The sequence below is a fragment of the Castor canadensis genome, chromosome 16 (assembly GCF_047511655.1).
Source record: "Castor canadensis chromosome 16, mCasCan1.hap1v2, whole genome shotgun sequence".
Classification (NCBI taxonomy): domain Eukaryota; kingdom Metazoa; phylum Chordata; class Mammalia; order Rodentia; family Castoridae; genus Castor; species Castor canadensis.
The window spans coordinates 21,791,394-21,809,834 of NC_133401.1; the positions used below are offsets into that span (position 1 = coordinate 21,791,394).

Below are 18,441 nucleotides of genomic sequence, written 5' to 3' on the forward strand. Positions count from 1 at the left end.
TCTCTCATCCTGGTGCTGCACAGGTGGCAAGCTGCAGGGCAGGCATAGTCCCTGGCTGCCAGGCACTCAGGGGGGAGGGGATGGTCACAGTGACAAGTTCCAGTCGGAGAGACAATGATGTGATACGTGCTAAGGAGGAAAAGCAAATCCTAGCTGCTTAGAAGCTAAGATTGGGAAGACCACAGTTTGAGGCCAGCCTGGGCAAGTAGTTCCCAAGACTTCACCTCCGGAATAACCAAAGCAAGATGGACTGGAGGTGTGGTTCAAGTGGGAGAGCACCTGCTTTGCAAGGGCAAAGCCCTGAGTTCAAACCAAAAAAATGAAACAATAGGGCTGGACTGTGGAGTGTCAGGCACTGCAACAAATGAGCATAGACTCGGTCATTTATGAACAATTGGATTGCTCACAGTTCTGAAGGCTGCAAGTCTGAAGGCAGACTCAGTGTCTGGTCAGGGCCCATTTCCTGGTTCATACAGAATCTCATGGATGTGCTGAGTCCACTCAATGAGGTCTCCCGCCTCCCTAAAGCTTCACATCTAAATTGCCATGTCAGGGGTTAGCTTTCAAGATGTGAATGTGGGGAGGATGCATTGAACTATAGCAGAGAGATAGGTGACTGGAACCTACAAAAGCGAGGAGGCAGTATGGATGTCTGCGTGACGAGACCATAGGTGAGGGGGCAGCCAGCAGGTGGACAAGAATCAGACAGCCCAGTGCACTTGAAGAAGCAAGGGGCCCAAATGCACTGGAGCAGAATGAGCCAGAGGAGACAGGTGGGACGGGTGGCAGGGGCTGGCTGCTCAGGACCCAGACAGCATCTGAGGGTTGTGACATTTCCTGCAAGCTGGGGGACTTTGGGCAGAAGTGTGGCATCCTGGGTCCCTAGGTGTCAGCAGGCCTCAATGGCTGTGTTCTGATGACACTGAGGAGGCAAAGACAGAAGTAGGAAGAGAAGTGGGGAGGCAAAGGGGGCTCTGGGAGGAGCGAGGGGTGAGAAGTGGCCAGAGTCAGTAGTTGAAGGAATGTTGATGTGAGGAACTTGCTTTCTGCTCAGTACCCAAATTGATTAAACCTGGAACAGCTGGTGGGCACCTCACTGCCATGTGGGAAACCTGCCAGAAAATGAACCTAACTAAAGGAAGCCGAGCTCGGAGAAGGAGAAGAGAGATTACTGACAGGTCATGTAAGCAGCTTGATCCATCTGTTCCTGAAAGTTAACATTTTCATTCTATTGGCCAATAATTCCCTTCCCTAAGCAAGCATAATACTGTTTGCTGGTAGTGAGTCTCTACTTCATACCATAACCCATTTAAAAATTGGGCTGGAATAAAATTCTAATTGTAAAAAGAAATAAAATGTAGAACTTTTTCATAATCTTTTTTTTTTCTTTGTAATCTGGCTTGAACTCAGGGCCTACACCTTGAGCCACTCCACCAGCCCTTTTGTGTGAAGGGTATTTTTTTTTCATTTTGTACACCTAAGTATTTTTTTTATTCATTTATTGACATGTGCATACATTGTTTGGGTCATTTCTCCCCCCTGCCCCCACTTCTACCCTCTCCCCCCTTCCCCCTTGCTTCCAGGAAGAACCTGTTCTGTGCTTTTCTCCAGTTTCGTTGAAGAGTAGAAATAAGCAATAATAAGAAAGACATAGCATTTTTGCTAGTTGAGATAAGGACAGCTATACCTAGAAATTCCTTGCATTGTTTTCATGTACAAATGTGTTACAACCCAGGTTGATTCATCTCTAACTGATATTTACACTGGTTCCTGATCCCCTTCTTGTGTTGACCTCTGCCGATTTAAGGTTTCTGTATTAATTCCTCTGGAGTGTGGACATCAAATGCTTTCGTGTTTTGGGTTTTCCATCTAACCCCGTACCTCCCGTATATGTTCTCCCCTTGTGCTTTTCATAATCTTGGTGAGGAAAGTCTTAGCATGATAGTTTACTGAAGAACTATATAAGGCTGGCTGAAAGTCCTGAGTTCAAACCCCATTCCCACCAAAAAAGGGGGGGGTGGGGCTGGATGAAAGTGTTACTCAAGTGGTAGACACTACCCTGAGTTCAAAACCCAACACCGCCAAAAAATTAAAAAATATTTTAAAAGTTAAAAAATACTTTCTCAGTGCTGAGCATGGTGGCACACCTCTGTAATCCCAGAGGATTGAAAGTTGGAGGCCAGTCTAGGCTACATAGCAAGACCCTGTGTAAAGAAAAGACAAGCAAACAAATATTTCCCCCCTAAGAAGGAAGGGATATGCATGGAAAGGTTCAGAACATCATAACAGAGAAAATGGAGTGGGAGACCTGTGTCAGGAGTTTAGAAGAAAAAACTAAAGAGTGACTTTCTAAATTACACCTCCTCAGCACCATATGACAAATACAATGTGTATACCACAAAGAAAACTGCTCATTGTATTAGCCCAATGAAAATTTCTTTCACTGTAATTTTCTTACAATGAAAGAAAATTACATTTGGTTCAAATATTTGGGAGAATATATTAAACATGAAAACCAAGCTGGGAGGATGGTTCAAGTGGTAGGAACCAAGCAACCAAGCGCAAAGCCCTGAGTTCAAACCCCAGTACCAACAAAACAAGCAGGAAGAAACATGCAAGAATGACTAGGGAGCCTGAGGTGTGGACTTAACAGGGAATTGGTATTTCACTTCAGACTTTTCTGCACATTCCAAATCACCCTTTAAAATTGATACTGGATCATTTATCCCGAGCTCATGTCTGGGGAAAATTGATGTTTGAAGACTCCTCACCAGGAGTTAAGAGTAGAACAAGGATATGGTTTATTGAAAGGACAACAAAGCTAAGCCGCAGTGTAGTTGGAGGCTCGGAGAGACACAAGATTCTGCCTGGCTTAGGTCCAATTAGTTTATCTTGAAACTACATTTGTGATTGGTTGGCACCTAGTCACCTTCCCGCTGAACCTGGCCACCTGCCCGTCCTCCTTATGGAGCAGAACATCCCGGGAAGGTCTGGTCAGCTCCTCCTGGCCTTGGGGCCCCCACCCACATCTTGCGGCTGAGTTCTGTTATCTTGGTAAGAGACCTGTGATTTCTCTAAGAAACCTGTTGTTTCTCCTCTCCCTTCAGATGTCTGTTTCTAAAATGTCTCCCTCATCCAAAATGGAGTCACCACTGTCATTTGTTCCCCTCACACTATTATTAAACAAGTTATTAATGATCCCCATTAACAACTCCGCCTTTCCTCCACTAAGTCTTGTAGGATTTGCTTGCAAGAACAAGCTCTTCCAGCCTCGCCAGTAGGAAACTTTCTCCCATTACCACCCAAGCCCAGCCGCAGGTGGCAGCTCCCTCCCTGGGCTTCCACAGGAACACCCCAGGATCCCAGCCCTGACACTGTAATCATTACTGCATTGTAATTCTGTAATAACTATATGTCTCCCCGGCCCCAGGCTGCGTTCACTGGGAGCGCTCATCACACTATAATTGACGCACAACTTAATTATCTGTGCATTGTGCATTACTCCCAGAAAATTCCCATGAAGTTAAGGGAGCGTCCGGATTTGTAGAGGGAAGATATTAAAAACAAAAACCCCAGCAACACTGTCACTTAAACAAAAAAACTATTTGGGTCACTACTTTGCGACTTCCACGAGCTCATACCTTTCCTTGGGATGCAGTCTGGTTTAAAACTAAAGAAACTGAAGTTAAGCATCTGTTCATTTTTTTCCGGAGCCATGCCCCCGACCGGCGTGTACGCGGTGACGTCATATGCACCTGGCGTGCTGTCGCCATGGTGACCAGCATCGGTGGGTTAGTCGCAGAGGGGCGGAATGGAGTCTCTACTTCCGGACGCTCAGGGTTGAGGGAAAAAGGAGAGGGGACCAGAGGTGAAAAGGCCCTGGCATTCGGGCCTGGTTCCCTCGGTACTACGGGAAGGAAAGGGACGCACTGGGCGAGATGCGCGCGTTCGGCCAGTGCTGGTAGGGAAGTGAGCCAGCGCATGCTGTGGTAGGAAACTACCACTCCCAGAATCCTTTGCGCGGCGCCTGCTCTATTTCTGGGGTTGGCGCCTTTGCGCCAATTGAAAACTGCTGCATGCGAATCGCGTTCTATGGCCCTTGTGTAAAATGTGGTATCTTGGCAACGGGTGGGCTGGACCGAGGAGATCAAGATTTTGACCAATCGGAAGACGAGCCTCATGCACATACCCTCTTTAAGAAGAGTACAGTGTCGTATCTATGGCAACAGACATGCAGCAGCAGAGTGTTCTGGGCAATGTAGTCCAGCAGAATTCAGCAACACGTAAAAATTTCTTTGCTAATATCTCACTAATATAAAATCTACAAACAACATTCACTTGCAAAAGTTTCCCACACGTCTCACAGAGGCAGCAAGACGTGTTTTATCTGCAATATTTAAAATACAGTAATTGCCAACACTGGTTATGAAAACATTTCACATTCAAATATGAATTTGCGTTCTGTTGAAAACTCTAAAGTACTGAAAACGCTGGGACTATTTCGTCATTGCTATAATAGGATGTATGAGTGTTTTCTATCCCTGTGAATGTAGTTATTCACTTTAACTATCCAAACCCATAAGGCATTGGAAGTCGAAATTCCGGATTCTAGGGAGAATCCCAAACTTCTTTCCCTGGCATTTAAGCCCCACGGGGTATAGATCAAAAAGATTTTGTAGCTTTGCCCCCCCCCCCCGCACACACTCATTTAGTCAATAAATATCGAGTGCCTGCTCTGAGCCAGGCATTGTGCTGGGTCCTAAATCTCCAGCTAAATATTCACCTTTTCTCAGCCAAATGCCATCTGCTTTTGGTCTCTGAACAGGCAAGGTGTCGTTCTCTTAGCGTTAGCAACTCTGATCTCCGGGTGCCAGAAGCCCACAGCTCTGGGATCTCAGGGCCAGAGGCTTACAGTTCTGGGCCTTGAAGGACAGAGGCTTAGATGTCTGGGCTCTAAGTGCTAGTGGCCCTGGAGCAGCAGCTCTTTTTAGAGCTCTTGGGCAGAGGGAACTAGTAAATCTTGGTAGCCTTCTGCAACCCTCCCAGCAGCTAGGGACTGCAGCCCGCCATAATCTTGGATCTTCTTAGCCCTTCACTTTCACAGCCTCATCTTGTCACAGTTCTGTTCCTTGCTGATCTATGGGCTTCTTTGGCCCCGCCTCTATTGCTGCTGAATGTGCCTGGGGCTGGCAGTCCCAGGAGTTGTCTATTGTTTGTATTACTAGCAAAGTCCTCTGGACCCATGAAGAAGACCAAGAGTAGGCAACAAAACACCTGGGTAAGGTTTTAGTGGAGCCTGGGGGGCAGTGCTTAGGAGGGAGCTATCTTGGACTGCTCCAAAGAGAGCGAGGCAGACCTTGCAAATATAGGTAGCTAGTCAACGTGCTCACTAGCTGTCCTGGGCAGGAATGGTGCTTCTCCCTGACCAGAAAGACAGCTGTGATGGGGTCCCGCGGGGCTGTGGGCCAGGGGTCATCTAAGGGTCATCTGAAGCAGTCATAGCCAAAGCAAAGTCTCCTGAAGCAAAGCCATGGTTGGAGCAGCAGCCATGACAGTTACAGTGAGGACTGGAATGAAATCTGGGGTGTCTGCAGCTGCTTTGAAGTCTCCTCCAGGTGTTGGCAGCTGTATCAGGGTCTCCCTGTGCAGCAGCACAGCTTGAAGAACTGGCTGCTTGATTGACAGCTCTTTTTGGGACCCTCGAAAATGAAGATGCTGGAGTTGCGGTTGCTTATCTCCGACAGACTTTCAGGAGAGGCAACAATGTTGGTCACAGTCAGGCCAGACTCCAGTCCCATGAAGATACCAGTCGTGGTTCCGAGACTTGGAGCCCCTTTTGCTGTGGCTTTCTGTGCAGGGGGAGGGTTTGACAGCTGTCAATCAAACAGCCAAACTGCCCTGTGCTTGATAGTTTCTGTCATTTAAGAGGAAATAGTTGCCTGTGATCCTAGCTACTCAGGAGGCAGAAATCAGGAAGATTGTGGTTCAAAGCCAGCCCGGGCAAATAGTTCTCAAGACCCTATCTCAAAAAAACACATCACGAAAAATGGCTGGTGGAGTGGCTTAAGGTGTAGACCTTGAGTTCAAACCCCAGTACCACAAAAAAAAAAATTAAGAGGTGCTAACAACAGAGACCTACCATGAAATTAGTGTCCTTACCAGTGTTTAACTCCCAGCCCAATATCCTTAAGGAGGCCTGTATCCTCCTGGTCTGTCTCAGATCCCCACCCATCCCCTCATACACCTCTCATTATCTGTATCTTGAGTTAGCAGTGCTTTTGCGGGCAGATTCAGAAATAGGATTCCATGTTGTCCAAATGTATTTGCTTCCTACTTTGGTTTATTGAGTAGCAAGAGTCCCATTTATATGAAAATGTATTTCCATCTATTTAGGTACAAAGAAGACAAAAAATTAGGGTTCAGGCCAGGTGTGGTACACACATGTGTAATCCCAGCTACTTGGGAAGTGGACGTCTGTAGGATCAAAGTTGAAGGCCAGCCCTGGCAAAAAGTTAGCAATTTCATCTCAACAAGCCTAGCACAGTGGTATATGCCTGTAATTCCAGCTACTTGGGAGGTAGAGGTAGGAAGATCACAGTCTGAGGCCCTGGAAAAGCTGGATCCTATCAGAAAAATAAAGAAAAAAGGACTGTGGGCATAGCTCAAATGGTAGAGCACCTGCCTAGCAAGTGAGTTCAAACCCCAAAGCTGCCAAAAAAAAAAAAATAGAGTTCAGATAGAGAAGGGGACTGGTACCCTCCCCCACTGACCTTTTTTTTGTTGTTTTTTTTGCTTTTTAACTTTTTTCCTTTATTTTTTTTATTATTTTCTTTTTCTTTTTCTTTTTTTTCGTGACCACCATTCTTTAGCTTAACTGCCCCAGAGGGTCCCATGACACCATCCCCTTTAGGACCTGTTTCCTCCCCAGTGAGGAATGGTGTCCCATAAACCCTCACAAAACGTTATTCAGCCCTTTTGAAGGTCAAAATCACTGTAGTTAGGATAACTTGTGTCTACAGATGCATAATATCTGGTCCTAACCTCTGAGGAGCACCTGGCCTTCAGAGAACCTGCTGGACATCAATTGGAGGGAGAGTCCGCAGAAGACAGAGACATTGAGAAATTTGTCTCAAATTTTATTACATTTCTTTTCCTTTTCCCTTACAAACCACCCCCCTACTTCAGCAGCAGTTTTCGGTTCTGCCTGTATGTACAAGCCCTGGTCAGAGAGAAAAAGCCTGGAGGTTAGGAAGGCAATTTTGGAGCCTTGTCAGGGCAAGAGACCCGCCCCCAAGCTCCCCTCCAATCACCATCCAGATCTGGCTCAGCTAGTGACATCATGGGTTGCAGGGCAGATTTCCATGCTGGTACATGAAAGGGGTGAAAAGTTGGATTGGGAGGGAGGGTAGAACGTGGGAACAAAGGGAGGTAGACTCAAAGAGGAAGAAGAGACAAAAATGAAGAGACAGAAGGAGGGTGCAGAGGACTGAGCTGTGTCCTCCCCCCCAAGATATTTCCAAGTCCTGACTCCCAGGACCCATGAATGTGACCTTATTTGGAGCTGTAATTAAACTCATATGAGGTGAAGTCATCTTGGATTTAGGCTGGGCCCCACGTCCAAAGACAGGTGTAATTATTAGAGAGAGAGAGAGAGAGAGAGAGGGCTCAGACACCCAGACGCAGAGGAAAAGCCATGGGAAAATAACAGGTGCTTAGAAACTGCTGTTGCTGAAAACTACCCTCTCTGGGCCCACAAGGTCACTAAAAGCAGGACAGGACAGGCATCCATGGCTCACACCTGTAATCCCAGCTACTCAGGAGGTGAGATCAGGAGGATTGCAGTTTGAAAACAGCCACAGGCAAATAGTTCATGAGATCCTATCTCAAAAAAACTCATCACAAAAAAGGGCTGGTGGCATGGCTCAAGGTGTAGGTCCTGAGTTCAAGCCCCAGTACCACAAAACAAACAAACAAAAAAAGCAGAGCCTCTGGCAGCCCTGCCTCCATTTCCTATTTGTCTTCTTCACTTGGGTGAGACCCCTGCTTCACTCTGCACGGAGGCGTGTTGCTCACTCAGGAGTGTCTGTCTAAAGCCTGCCATAACTCACCTGTCCCACCCCTGGACGAGGCTAAAGGTGCAGAATAACTGAGGCATGTCACCATTGGCTTTTACAATGTCCTGCTCCAGACCCCAAGAGACACCACACCTGCAAGTCTCTAGTCACTGTCCTAAGCCTGCAGTTACCCTGGAGTCCAGCAAAAGCAGAGGCTCATAGTCAGATCGCCCCATAACAAGATCACCCCTAGCAGGGGCAGTCATCTCATGGGAACCAGACGTTCCCAAGTGACAGAACTTCTGTGGGGTCACCTTGTGGAATCAGGACTGAGATAATGACTGACAGGCCACACTGTGACGAAGGCTGCTTAATTACGCAGACCTCTCCCCTGCTCCAATTCTTCTCTACTTAAACCTGAAGCTCACGCCTGCACCCTGAGGATGGGCGGGCACGCTCACGTTCTGTCTTCCACAAATGGCCATTTTGATTAAAATCTCTTCTTGCTTTTTCCACTCCATTAGCTTTGTTTTGTTTTTGGTGAGACTGGGTTTTGAACTCAGGGCTTCATGATCACAAAGCAGGTGCTTTACCATTTGAACCATACCTCCAGTCCATTTTGCTCTGGCTATTTTACCAGGCTGCCCTTGAACCACGATCCTCCTGATCTCAGCCTCCTAAGTAGCTAGGATTACAGGCCTGAGACACTGGCATCCAGCATCTACTGTGAATTTGGTTTGCTTTCTTTAGGACAAGTGGCTGAACCTGACATGTTGGAGGCCCCAGTGTCAGGCCTCTGGGTGAGGACTCTGGTCACATGAAGGCAGAAGCAGATGTTGAGGGACACCATGAGCTAAGGAATGCTGAAGACTGACAACAGCCACCAACAGCCAAGAGAGAGGCATGGGCGGAATTTACCCTCAGTACTTTCAGAAGAAACAACACCACAAAGCCCTTGACCTTAGACTTCTGGCCTCTAGAACTCAGAGAATAAATTCCCGCTGCTTTAAGTCACTCACTGTGGTCATTGGTTGCAGTAACACTGGAAATGAATACACAGGGAGGCAGAGAAATGGGAAGAGAGTGAGAGATAGAAGGGAGGTAGAGGGCCAGATGTCAGTGGCTCATCCTAGCTACTCAGGAGGCAGAAATCAGGAGGATCAATGTTCGAAGCCAGCCCAGCAAAAAGGTCACGAGATCCTATCTCAGAAAAACCCTTCACCGAAAAGGGCTGGTGGAGTGGCTCAAGGTGAAGGCTCTGAGTTCAAATCCCAGTACTGCAAAAAAAAAAGGAAGAAAGAAAAAGAAGAGAGGTAGAAAATAGGACAGCAGGTGAGAGCTATTGCAAGTGCTGTTAAGAGTGAGCACTGATAGCCAGGAGCTGGTGATTCACCCCTAGATACTTAGAAGGCTGAGATCTGGAGGATGAAGGCTCGAGGCCAGCCTGGGCAAATAGTTCTCGAGAGACCCCATCTCCAAAATAACCAGAACGAAATGGACTGGAGGTGTGGCTCAAGTGGGAGAGCACCTGCTTTGCAAGTGTGAAACTGTGAGTTCAGCCACAGTCCCACCCCCTTCCTCTCAAAAAGAGTGACCACTGTTCATTGCTCCCACCACTCCTGAAAGGGAGGCACTGGGATGTCCCCATTGAATATGAAGAAACAGATGTCTTAGGAAAAAGAGGCTCACAGGGTAATCAGAGGAGGCAGAGAGACACACAGACATCCAGATAGAGAAAAGAGGCACTGAGGGGCCCAAGCAGACACACACAATGAGAAACCCTCAGAGGTGGAGAGGGACAGGTGACCGCCACTTCTCCCCCAGGCTTGGTTCCTGGGGCCCTGAGAAATGTTTTCATTGTAATTTCTTAGCAAACTAGAAGGAAATAAATAAATCTGAGGACAGCGATTATGGTGAATTGTATAACAATGAATTCAACTTGCACAGTATTTGTTTTTATGCCAACACATTCACAAAATATATTATTTAGTATTTTTTAATGGAAGAGGGGACCCAGAGGGAAGGATTGGTGAGAGACTTGGGAAGTGATAATGTGATTGGTGGTAGGGGAAGAGATGAGAGAGTGAGAGAGAGAGAGAGAGAGAGAGAGAGACAGAGAGAGAGAAACCAATGAAAAATGCAGAGGGAGAGAGGATGGAGGGAAGGAAGGAAAGAGAGGGAGAAAAGGAAGGAGGACACAAAGAGGTAGAAGAGGGCCTGGCTTACTTGTTCATGTCTGTAATCCCAGCTATGTGGGAGGTACAAGTACGAGGGTTGTGGTCTGAAACTAGCCCCAGTTTAAAAAAAAAAGTGAGACCTTACCTAAAAGATAAACTAAAGCAAAAAGTGCTGGGTGTGTGGCTCAGGATTGAGTGCCTGCTTAGCAAGTGCCAGGCCCTGAGTTCAAAACCCAGTAGCTCAGTGAGGGAGGGAGGGGGAGGGGGAGGGAGAAGGAGAAGGAGAAGAAGAAGAAAGAGAGAGAGAAAGAGAGAGAGGGAAGGGGAGGGAAGGGGAGGACAGACAGACCTAAAGTGATCAGGGAGGAGACTCCCAAACTACACAGTGATTCATTTGGGGAGATGCCATTTTTGAGGAACCCAATGGAACACATGGGGATGTAAGAGGGGACAGGGATGACTCACGAGATCAGGATGGCCAAGAAGACAAAGACAGCCAGAAACACGGTTAAGAGGATGCCCACCAGCTTCAGGTGCTTCGGGTACCCACTGTCCTCGTACCTCAGGGCCATGCGTGTCTGCCCATCCACTGGGTGGGTGGCAAGACAGCACTGAGCTCCCGGTCACCACCCCTCAGTCTCACATTTACCCCACCCGTTCACCTGAAGGCAGGGTGGAGCTTCTCTCTGCTTCTCCACACTTGGTCCCTGCTTCCCTGGGGTGTGCCCCTCCATTTACTCAGTACTCCCTGCCCCATGTTTTGTCTCAGGCACCATTCTGAGTACTTGGGATACAAGGAACAGTACTGGCACACAATCCCACCCTCATGGAGTTGACAGTCCTCTTGGGGTGGGGAGACAGCACGGATGTCTTGGGAAGTTTGATTCACATTCAAGAAAAGAGACAGAAATACTATTCAAAAAGAGACAGAGCTGGTGTGAAATGTACAAGATGAAAGTCAGCCATACAGCATGGTGTGGTGGTGCACTCAGAAGGCCGAGACAGGAGCCCAGTTTGGTCCACATAAGACCAACCCTGTCAACCTGCATCTTTGCTGGCAACCCTCACAAGTTGCATTCTGCATCTTCCACTCCTCCTACCCTCAGCTCTTTCCTTTTTTTAGAAAAACCTCTTGACTTGACCTCATCCACCACCTGGGTCCAACACCCATCACCACTTGCTCTGCATCTCCTCCCTTGCAGCTCCTCATATGGCCTACAGAAGGTGCGGACAACACATCTGCTTAGATCCTCCTAAACTCCACTTGCAGCCATTTCAGCTGGTCGCCATGAGATCTTTCACTCACTCTCTTCATTCACTCTGCTCTGACCACAATGCCCGCCCCCCACTGCTTAATCATGTGGGATCTTTGCACATACTGTTCCCTTTGCCATTCACACTGTTCCTGTCGCTGTCAAGTTTCCTTCAGTTCTCACATAGCACCCCTTCAGAACGGCTCTTCACATATGCAGTCTTTAAGGTCACCACACCACTGTCTCCACTTCCTAGCAAGTGGTTCACTTGTTTTCACTAGGGTACCTTCTGCTCTCTGGAATTAGACCATTTACGTTGCCCTGTAATTATCATCTAACCCAGGGGGATCATTTTGCTCCCCAGGGGAGACATCTCCGATCAAGGTATACGACATGGCTCTCCTCACCTCTCCCCCATCTGTCCTGTGGCTTCCCTTAGCTTCAGAAGCTTACCAAAGCAGTACTTTTCTTTGATACAGTTGGGGCTGACTTTCTTACAAAGTAAACAGTCCAAGACTTCTTCTTTGAGCAAGTCTACACAAGGGGAAAAGGAGAGGAAGGATGAGGGCAGATCCAGAGAAGTGGCAAGAGGCGAAAAGGGGGAAAGGAACACTAGTTCTCCTGTCCTAGTCAATTTTGGAGGAAACCACTGCCAGGCAGAGTAACTTGAGCAAAAGGCACTGAAATTCACATAAAAACGACTTTTTTTTGGGGGGGGGTAGTACTGAGGTCTGAACTCGGGACCTCACACTCTACCACTTGAGCCACTCCACCAGCTAAAAACTACTTTTTATATAATTATTGAAGAGTTAAATTGCGTTGCAACAGTCCAGATGGCCGAAGAGTCCATTTGTAGATGTTGACATCTGTCAATTTCGACTTTACACTTTTCCTATTTTGGAGTCTCTTTCTGGTGGAGACAGGCATGTTACACGCTCATCTGGCTCCACTTTGTCCTGTGCACACAGGAAGACTACATTTCCCAGTAGCCCTTGCAGTGGGCTGCAACCATGTGACCTAGCTTTAACCAATGGAAGCTTAGAAGAGGGCTATGGGCGTGGCTTAAGTGGTAACATATCTGCCTTGCAAGCCCTGAATTCAATCCTGTGTGCCACCAAGAGAAAAATAGTAATAGAAGAGTGACAAGTGTCCCTTCCCGGCCTGGCCATAAAACTTCAAGTATGATTCCTGTTCTCTTTCTTCTCTACAAGCTTAGAGTGTGGTGACATCTTTGAGGCACCACTTGGAAGAGAGCCCAGACTCTCCTTGGACTTTAGGTGAGAAACAGACCTTGATTGTGTCAAACTACCCAGGTATGGGGCTTACCTGTCAATGCACCAAGCCCTATCCTATCCTGACTTGCACAGGACCCAGCTACTTGTTTGCAGGTTACAGTCCCTCTGGGTATCATGGCTTTGGAGTAGGGACACTGCCTCATGGGGTATGTGTGGTAGCAGGGCTTAATTTGGGGGAGAACAGGATAAAAAGGTGGATGAGGGTAGAAGGAGGCCATTACTCACGGCAGACTTTGGGATCACAGGCTGCAAGAGGAAAGAGAGGAGGTGAGTGAAGTTGGCACTCTGGTTTGAGACTGTAATTGGGAAGGGACCAGGGAAGGAGGGGCAGGTCTGGAGAAGGAGAAATGGAGGCTGACTCCCAGGGGAAAAATACAGAAGGGGACCCATGGTGGGTGGGGGGGGCTTGGTGGAGTACGAGGCTGTACCTTTCAGTTCATAGGATCTTAGAACTTTCTTGAACTCCTTGATTATGCTCTCCCGAAACTTCACCAGTTCCTCCAGTAGGGGTACATCTGAGGGGAGAATGAGGTCCTTGTCAGACCGAGGCACCCACAAGCCCACCAGCAGATCCCCAGATCCCCGATCCATTTGCCAGGATTAACCAAGCCCAGCTCTCACTCACAGTCCCCTGGGCAGATACAGGCTCAGCATCCCTATCTGAAAATCTGAAATCCGAAAAAAAGAAATTTGGAGCCTTTTAGATTTCACAGATTGGGTTGGGGATGGTCAACTGGTTGTCTATGCAAAAAATCCAAATCTGAAAAACGCTGAAAGCTGAAATACTTCAAGTATTTTTTTTTGTAGGACTGGAATTTGAATTCAGGACTTCATGCTTGCAAAGCAGGCACTCTGCCACTTAAGCCACACCTCCAGTCCCCAAGTATTTTAAGTAAGGGATAATCAACTTGTATAAGATCTTGAATCTTTTTTTTTTTTTTTTGCTGTGCTGGGATTTGAACCCAGGGCCTCACCATGTTAGGCAAGAACTCTACCACTTGAGTCATGGCCCATCTCTTTTTACCTTGGTTATTGTTCAGATAGGGTCTCAGGTTTCTCCCCAGGGCTGGCCTGTCAGAGATTCCCCACTCCTGCATAATCTCTGGGGTAGCTGGGATCACAGGTATGTACCACCATGCCTGGTTTATTGATTAACATGTGTTCTCAATAACTTTTTGCCCAGATTGGCTTCAAACATCCTCCTGATCTCTGCCTCCACAGTATTTGGTATTACAGGTGTGACCCACTGTGCCTGGCCTGCATTTTGTTTTTGAGGCAGGGTCTTGCTACCTTTGCTTGAGCTGGCCTTGAACTCATGATCCCCTTGCCTCTGTCTCCCAAGTAGCTGGGATTACAGGCAGATGCCAGCATGCCTGGCTCCTGATGGAGACCTCAATGTCAACATAGTGATATCTCCCCAAGATCTCCACTTTGATGTCTAACTGGCATCTCAGACTCCTAAACCAGACTCTCAATATTCTTGTTTAAATCTCCCAATTCACCAGTCTCTTCTACCTTAGCAGACGGAGGTAGTATTTTAGAAAGAATCTTTCTTCTGAGCAGTAGGGCTCAACAGTCCCCCTTTTTTGCTTTAGTCGTTTTTCAAGTAGGGTGTCTCGCTTTTGCCCAGGGCTTCAGACCCTGATCCTCCCACCTACCTATAGCCTCCCAAGTAGCTGGGATCACAGGCAGGCTCCACCATGCCCAGCTTACTGACTGAATTGGGGTGTCACTAATTTTTTGCCTGGGTTGGCCTTGAAACTTGATCCTCCCGATTTTGCCTCCTGAGTACCTGGGGTGACAGACGTGTACCACTGTGACTGCCCCTAACTTGGCTTTTGACATGCCTTCCTCACTAAGCTTAATCCAGTTTTTGATTAAGGGGAGAGAAGCGAGATTCTTTCTTTTGTTTGACAACCTCAGGCCACTGTAGGGTTATTACCTAGCCTAAACTCAATATGATTGTCTCAGAGAACAGGGGCGCCCTGAGGAGCCCATAGGAGAGGTAGAGTGACTGGGAGGGGAAGCCAGTTGGTAGAACAAGCATACACACAACTTTTACCAATTAAATTTGCCAGATTAAATGGGTGTATCTCATGATGCTCTCAAACAATTACGATAAGTGATTGCAGGGCTAGGGATGTAGCTCGGAGGAGTGCTTGCCTACTATGCACAAGGTCATGAGTTCCATCCCTAGCACCACTATAAATTAAAAAATCACTAATCACCATAAACAGATGTAATAATGACAAAATGTTTGAAATATTTCTAGAATTACCCAAAAAATCATGCACAGTAAGGTAGGAGGCACAGGCTGTATAGGATGGCTGGTCGCATGGTCGCCACAAACTAATTTGTAAGCATCGAAGTAGCTGCAAATCCCTGTGTGACCTTTGGCAGGTCACCTAACCTTTCTGAGCTCAGCTTTTCTCCCTCTGGAAAGGGCAGATCAGAACAGTTGCCCACCTCCATAAACCGACTGAGTGACACAATTAAGGCTGGACACTCTTTAAATTTTTCTATCCAGGGGGACAAGCGGTGGACCGTGGAAAGGTAGGAGGGAAGGTAATCTGGAAAAGCTTTCTCTGGCCGGTCCTACCTGTCAGAGAATTGTCCTTTATGTACTGAGTTTGGTTCTTGACAAAGGACACCACACTTTCCAGGTGATCTACCTCTGGCGGGGGGCGGGAGGAAGGAAATGCCAGTGGGTCCTTTTCAAAGCAAGTGACACCCCCCCCAACCACTTCCCTGCCCTCCTCCAGGCCTGGCCCCGCCCTCCCCTGTAGGGGCGTGGTCTCCGGGCATCTACGCCCCCAGCACGCACCCACTTTCCCCACAAAGGCTTTGAGAGCATAGTCCTTGAAGAACGAGCCCTCCATGCCCAGGAGCAGCGCCTGCGCGCGGGCCCGCAGCCCGTCCAGGTGGAAACTGGCCGGAATGAGGGAGGAGCGCAGGTCACCCAGGGCCTGCTGCGCCGTGACGTCGCACTGCAGGCAGCCCCAACCCCCGCGGCCGCCCGCGCCCCACAGCAGCAGCAGCAGCGCCAAGGCCAGAGGCATGGCCGGCATTGTGACGTCACGGGGGAGGGCGGGGCCAGGGCCGGGCCGGCGCATGCGTGCCGCGGCCTTAGGCGTTCGTAGCCGCGGCCTTAGGCGTTTGTAGCGCACCAGCTGTGGGCTGGGAACGGCTTTAGGGGACAGGGAGAGAGTCAGTAATGCGAAGTCCCTGCCCTCTTGGAATTTATCCATTTCTCTGATATTCTTGGATCCAACACCCATATGTGTATGTGTATATATATATATATATATATATATATATATATATGTCTTTTTTGAGACCTGTTGTTCCTATGTAGCCCAGGCTGGCCTTGAACTGGCTATGTAGACCAGTCTGGCTTCAAAAACTCGAGCTCCTCCTGCCTCAGCCTCCGAGTGCTGGAATTACAGGCGTGTTTTATTTTTCATTTCAACTTAAATTTTATTTTTTTCGCCTTTTGCAGTACTCAGGGTTGAACTCAGGGTCTCACCCTTGCTAAGCAGACGCTCTACCACTTGAGCCACTTCGTCAGCCCTTTTCTTATGGTGGGTATTTTGAGATAGGAGCTTGAGAACTATTTCTCCAGGCTGGCCTCGAACCACATTCCTTCTGATCTCTGCCTCCTGAGTAGCATTACAGTATGAACCACAGGCAAAATATATTCTTACAATAATGTTTTACTTTTCTAATGCGGCTAGTGGATAGTTTGAAATCACTTATAGTTCTCCCCTTAGATTTTGAGGGGACATCGCTGGGCTTGGCACAAGGGGCTTCCCTATACACACCGTGTGAATTGAATTAGCTGTGATCCATTAGCTGGGGGTTAAAGGAACAGCTTCCCGTAGGGTGTAATGGGACCCTTGCACCACAAGAGGGCGCGCACGCCCGAGTGAAATTCCCTGGTCTCCCGCGGGAAGACAGCTGACCTTGGTTTGCAGCTGTTAATCCCTGCGTGTCCCAGGATTAGCGATGGGGGCCTGGATTTGAGATCAGAGCCTGAGATCTTGACTTCCACATCCTTGTCCTCTTCCCATCACCATCTCCCAAGGGCTTGATCTATGCTCTAAGAATTAGGAGCTGTGTGCTGGTGGATTGGCTCAAGGAGCTGTGTGCTGGTGGATTGGCTCACCCTGAGGCCCTGAGTTCAAACCCCAGTGCTATCAAAAAAAAAGGAGGAATGCTCAGAATTAGAAGCTGAGAGAATGGAATGGCATCTTCTAAGCCCAGGACCCGCAGGTCCAGGTGTGAGGCGGGAAGAATCAGGGCACAGGACCGGTTTGGCAGCCATGCTAAAGAGCGATTTGGTGAACCCATTGTTAAGAATCTACTGATTGCACACTCCAGCAATTTCAGGCTCCAGTAAAAGTGGCAGGAGAGGTTCCCACACTTGGCCCGAGGGGGAAGATGTGCATGACAGTGCTGTCTATGGTGCTGGGAGTTCACAAGCACCCTGAGTGGCCAGCACTGCAGAGATGGAGGTGCCTGTGGGTGTCCCTGGGCAACAGCTGGAAGGAATACACCAGATAGGCCACCTGGTGACATGAATCGGTCCTGGTGAAGACACACAAAACTCAGTACTGTTTCTAGACACAGTGACTCATGCTTGTAATCCTAGCTACTTGGGAGGCTGACATTGGGAGGATCTCAGTTCAAGGCCAACCCAGGCAGGGTTTGTTTTTTTTCTCTTTTTTTTGTGGTACTGGGGCTTGAAGTCAGGGTCTACACCTTGAGTCATTCCATCAGCCCCTTTTTTGGGATGGGTTTTTTTCGAGATAGGATCTTGTGAACTATTTGCCCAGGCTGGCTTTGAACCTCAATCCTCCTGATCTCTGCCTCCTGAGTAGCTAGGATTACAGGCATGAGGCCACCAATGCCTGGCTAGGTAAGGGGTTCTTGAGACTACATCTCAACCAATAGCTGGGTTTGGTGACTCACTCCTGTCATCCCAAGCTACCTGGGAGACTGACATTGGGAGGATCGTGGTTCCAGGCCAGCATAGGCAGAAAAAAAAAAAAGAAAAGAAAGTTTTCGAGACCTCATTTTTTTTTTGTTTTTGTTTTTTTTTTTTTTTTTGAGTCAAACTTCTATTTTATTGACAGGAGTCCAAAATTCGAGACCTCGTTTTAACAGAAAAAAGCAGGGCATTGTAACGTGCTCTTGTCATGCCATTAATGGTGGGAAGCATAAACAGGAGGACAGGGGTCCAGGGCTGCCTGAGCAAAAAGCAGGACCCTATCTCCAAAATAACCCAAGCAAAAAGAGCTGGAGGCATGGCTCAGGCAGTACAATACCTGCCTAGCAAATGCAAAGCTCTGCGTTTGAACCCCAAAATTGCAAAATAGACAAAAAAGCAGGCAAACAAACCAACTGCTCAATGCTGTGGATAACATTGAAAACAAAATAAATTCATCCACTTAAAGTCAAGGTCCAGGAGAGCCTCTGAGTTGTTGGGGTGAGAGGAGGGATGGATGCAAGAAAGAGAAACAATCCGTTTGGATGTGAATGTGCGTCTGGTGGTGTTAAGGGGAGGTGTTAGTCATCTGCATCAGTCAGGATGGCCTGGGCTGTGCTGCTGTGACAAGCAGCCCCAATATCTCAGTAGCTTAAAATGACATTGGCTGGTCTG

General features: G+C 48.0%; 1 protein-coding gene across 1 annotated transcript; it reads right to left on the bottom strand.

The window, feature by feature from the left end:
• Nucleotides 1–7,176: 7,176 nt before the first annotated feature.
• On the bottom strand, nucleotides 7,177–15,838 carry Izumo2 (IZUMO family member 2). The gene is made up of 7 exons (XM_074058019.1): nucleotides 15,604–15,838; nucleotides 15,379–15,453; nucleotides 13,208–13,294; nucleotides 13,005–13,025; nucleotides 11,938–12,018; nucleotides 10,697–10,820; nucleotides 7,177–7,204 (listed from the first exon to the last, which is right to left on the bottom strand). Exons 1-7 carry the CDS (start codon nucleotides 15,836–15,838, stop codon nucleotides 7,177–7,179), a joined length of 651 nt encoding a protein of 216 aa, XP_073914120.1.
• Between the last annotated feature and the right edge of the window lie 2,603 nt (nucleotides 15,839–18,441).